Source organism: Vitis riparia, chromosome 1 (genome assembly GCF_004353265.1).
Source record: "Vitis riparia cultivar Riparia Gloire de Montpellier isolate 1030 chromosome 1, EGFV_Vit.rip_1.0, whole genome shotgun sequence".
Taxonomy (NCBI): Eukaryota; Viridiplantae; Streptophyta; class Magnoliopsida; order Vitales; family Vitaceae; genus Vitis; species Vitis riparia.
In genome coordinates, this window is record NC_048431.1 from 5,003,207 (window position 1) to 5,006,567 (window position 3,361).

At 35.3% G+C, this 3,361-nt stretch overlaps 1 protein-coding gene across 1 annotated transcript; it reads left to right on the forward strand.

Annotated features, from left to right (window-relative positions):
• The first annotated feature begins 1,147 nt into the window (after positions 1-1,147).
• Positions 1,148-2,441, forward strand: LOC117925890 (uncharacterized protein At4g22758-like). The gene is made up of 2 exons (XM_034845003.1): positions 1,148-1,934; positions 2,041-2,441. Exons 1-2 carry the CDS (start codon positions 1,700-1,702, stop codon positions 2,223-2,225), a joined length of 420 nt encoding a protein of 139 aa, XP_034700894.1. The 5' UTR covers positions 1,148-1,699; the 3' UTR covers positions 2,226-2,441.
• Positions 2,442-3,361: the final 920 nt, after the last annotated feature.

Genomic DNA, 3,361 nt, shown 5'->3' on the forward strand with positions numbered 1-3,361 from the left:
TAAAATTTTTGAAATTTGATTTACTTAGTTCAAAAAAAATTATTCCTTGATTTTTAACGATTTATCTCTTTTATTAAAAAAAAAGAAAAAGAAAAAAAGAAATTGCTAATAAGATAATATATTTTTTAAATTTTCTTTTGAATTCAATCAAAAGATTTATTTCTTTTAAAAATCTCTCAATAAGAGAATTTTCTTTTAATTATCTTTTTTATTTCAATTAAAAATTTTGATTTAATTCATAAAACCAAATTTTATAATCTTCTCAATTGTATCACATGTCACATTTTGAATATATATATCATATGTCAAATATCGACCCATCACTTATCGAGTTAAATTTTGTTGAATTGAGAAATCATAATTTTAAAAAACTAATTTAATAATAATTTCATTAACTCGCAAGACACAAAAATCAATAGACCAAAGGAAAAATTAGAAAGAATTTGAAAATGGCTCTAATCAATTGCATGAAGTGTTCCAAATTTGGATTACATTTATGTTGCATTTAATATCTTTAAAAAAACGCTTGAAGGGAGTTCATAATCCCATTTGATTTTCAATCCTTAGCCATGACCTAACAAAATTAATAGCTATTGGTATATGATTAGACTTCTTAATTGTCCTTCATACTAACTAAAATTGAACATTGAAATAAAAAATATTTTGTAATTATTTATTGTTTGTTACATGTATGGAAGATAGATATTTTTATAAGTATTTTGTTTACTATAAACGTGTATATCCCTTAACGAACAAGGATTACCAAATTCCAAGTATGTTTTTCAATTAAACAAACAACACTAATACAAATACCACAAAATTGTTGAATTTCTTAAATATTAATTAGAAATTAATTCATTTAATATTTAATATTTAATTTTACTTTTTAAAAAGAAAAAGAAAAAAAGGAAAGAAGAGTAGGAATCATCCCACATTTAATTTAGTCTAATTAAAAGTATTTTCATAGGTGGAAAGACTTCCTATACTCATGAAATGCGTGTGGAGGTCGGGAAAGATATTCCAATGTCTCTTACCACCAATAAATATCCGACAACAAATCGGAGAGGGAAAAATGGCCAAGAAAAGTGGAAATAGAGGTGAGGCGAAGTAGATGGGAAAGGGGGAGGCGGCATCCTAATGCTAACAAATTACGAAATTGATAGGGAAAGGAAATAGAAACCGAGGAGGAGACGGAGGGGAGAGAGAGAGAGAAACCAAACCCGCTACTCAACCCTAACACGCCCCTTATTAATACATCACGAACGCGTCCCAAACTCCCTACCTACTTCTCATTCTTTCATCTCTCTAGCCACGGGAAACCCTAGCCCTAATCAAGAATCGAAGCATCGTGTTTCCCCGATCAAGCCCTAGCAGGTTGTGAATGGTGGAAATCCATCGGAATTTCATGCTCTCTCCTTCGTCTTTTGGTACGACCGCGCGTACGCAGTCCGCGCAGTCCCACTACGGTGTTTCTTGCATCCTCCTCCCTCTTGCTGCCTCCTCTGCCTTCTCATTCGGTTCTTGCAAGGAAGGCTGGTACTACCGCTGCCTTGGCGTCGACCCTTGAGCCTTCTTCTCCTTGCTATTGCCTTCTGTTCTTGATTTTTTCTTTAGGTTTTTTGCCTTTTTCTTTTTGATTCCATTCCATCCGCCAAGATTGTCTCTTTCCCAATCTTTTGTGACAATTGTTGGAACAACAATGTTGCTCTATAAGCAAAAGAAGAATCAAAGCGCTGGAAAGGCCAATCGCCTTTTGATCAGTATCAATGTTCTTGGTAGCGCTGGTCCGATCCGGTTCGTCGTCAGCGAGGACGAGCTCGTCGCCGCCGTCATTGACACCGCCCTCAAATCCTACGCGCGTGAGGGCCGCCTCCCCATTCTGGGCTCCGATCTCAACAACTTCCTCCTCTACTGCTCCAATGCCGGATCAGATGGTAATTTAAAATCCATATATTAATTTTACTTTTGTTTCTTCTTTTTCTATCTTTTTTGTTTTCAAGATTTTTACTTTTTTTTTTTTTGAATTCTATCTCATTGTAGCTCTGAGTCCGTGGGAGACTATCGGCAGTAATGGCGCTCGGAATTTCATGCTGTGCAAAAAGCCACAGCCGCAGAATACCACGGAAGTGGGTGTTGAGGGGAGAGCTGGTATGCCCCGGAAGGGAAGTGGGAGTTGGAAGGCTTGGATCAATAAGTCGCTTAATCTTAAGGTTTCTTCCCATTAAGTCACATCTAATCGACTGGATGATTATTATTATTGTTCAGAGCTTAATTTGGAGCTCTGTTTCGTCCCATTAGTGTAATTTGTATGCCCCTTCTATGAGTTGTGTGTTTCTGTGATTTTAAGGGTTGGTTTCAGAAAAAATACAGTTGTTCGGGAATATCTTGTACTGTTTGAACTTTCAGTATGAATAAAATGGAAAATTTTGGTTTTTTTTTTCTTTTTCTTCCCAGTTGTATATTGCTTGGTGGGAAGGCTTAATAGAAAATTTGAAGAAGATGATCAATTAGCTTGCCATCTAATGATTATTATTAGATTAAAAATTAAACTAATTCTTGACCCAACAACCATCAAGTATGTATAGTATGGAATTCTTGTATAAGATTCTTGCAGTTATCAAGGTTATAAGATTTATAGAAACTGGAAGGGGTAATCTTTTGAATTTGTGGATACCCATTGTAGAGGTATGTTTTTCTACTGGGAAGATGTGGATGGTCCACATTTGTATTAAATTGTCTTGTATTTTTTGGTCTTTTCTTGGATGGTCCACATTTGTATTAAATTGTCTTGTATTTTTTAGTCTTTTCTTGTCATGTTAATGCTTTGCCATATTTTTGCTCTTTAGGTTTATTGGTTATGGTTATTGGGAAGAGGTGGATGGTCCAAATTTATAGTAAATTGTCTTTATCGACTTCATGGTCCTATTTGTAGTAAATGAGCAGCAGAGTATCATTCCCAAGCTTCTAAGACCATCAAGGATGGACACACCTTATGTGGTTTATAAGAGGTCAAGCTTTTATACTCCATTCTAGTTTCTACACACCATAGGTAGATTTGCTGCACAAACTATTCCACCCAAGTATTCCCTGCTTTTGTTTTCAGATTTCTTGGGGACAAAATCAAGAAGAATCTAGGCACTCTCTTGTATGATCAATTTGAACCATTTCCACACTGTTGGGTTGCACTTGTCAGTTTGTATGAAATTTGAGCTTGACCGAATTACCCTTACCATTTATACTCACTGCTAACTTTGTATTCTATGTTAAATTTCTTGAATTTAATTTGGGGGCCCATGTTTTGCATGGGCTTTGAAGTCCTTTTCCAAGTATGAGTTGATACAGGAATTTTTTGGGGGGTGCT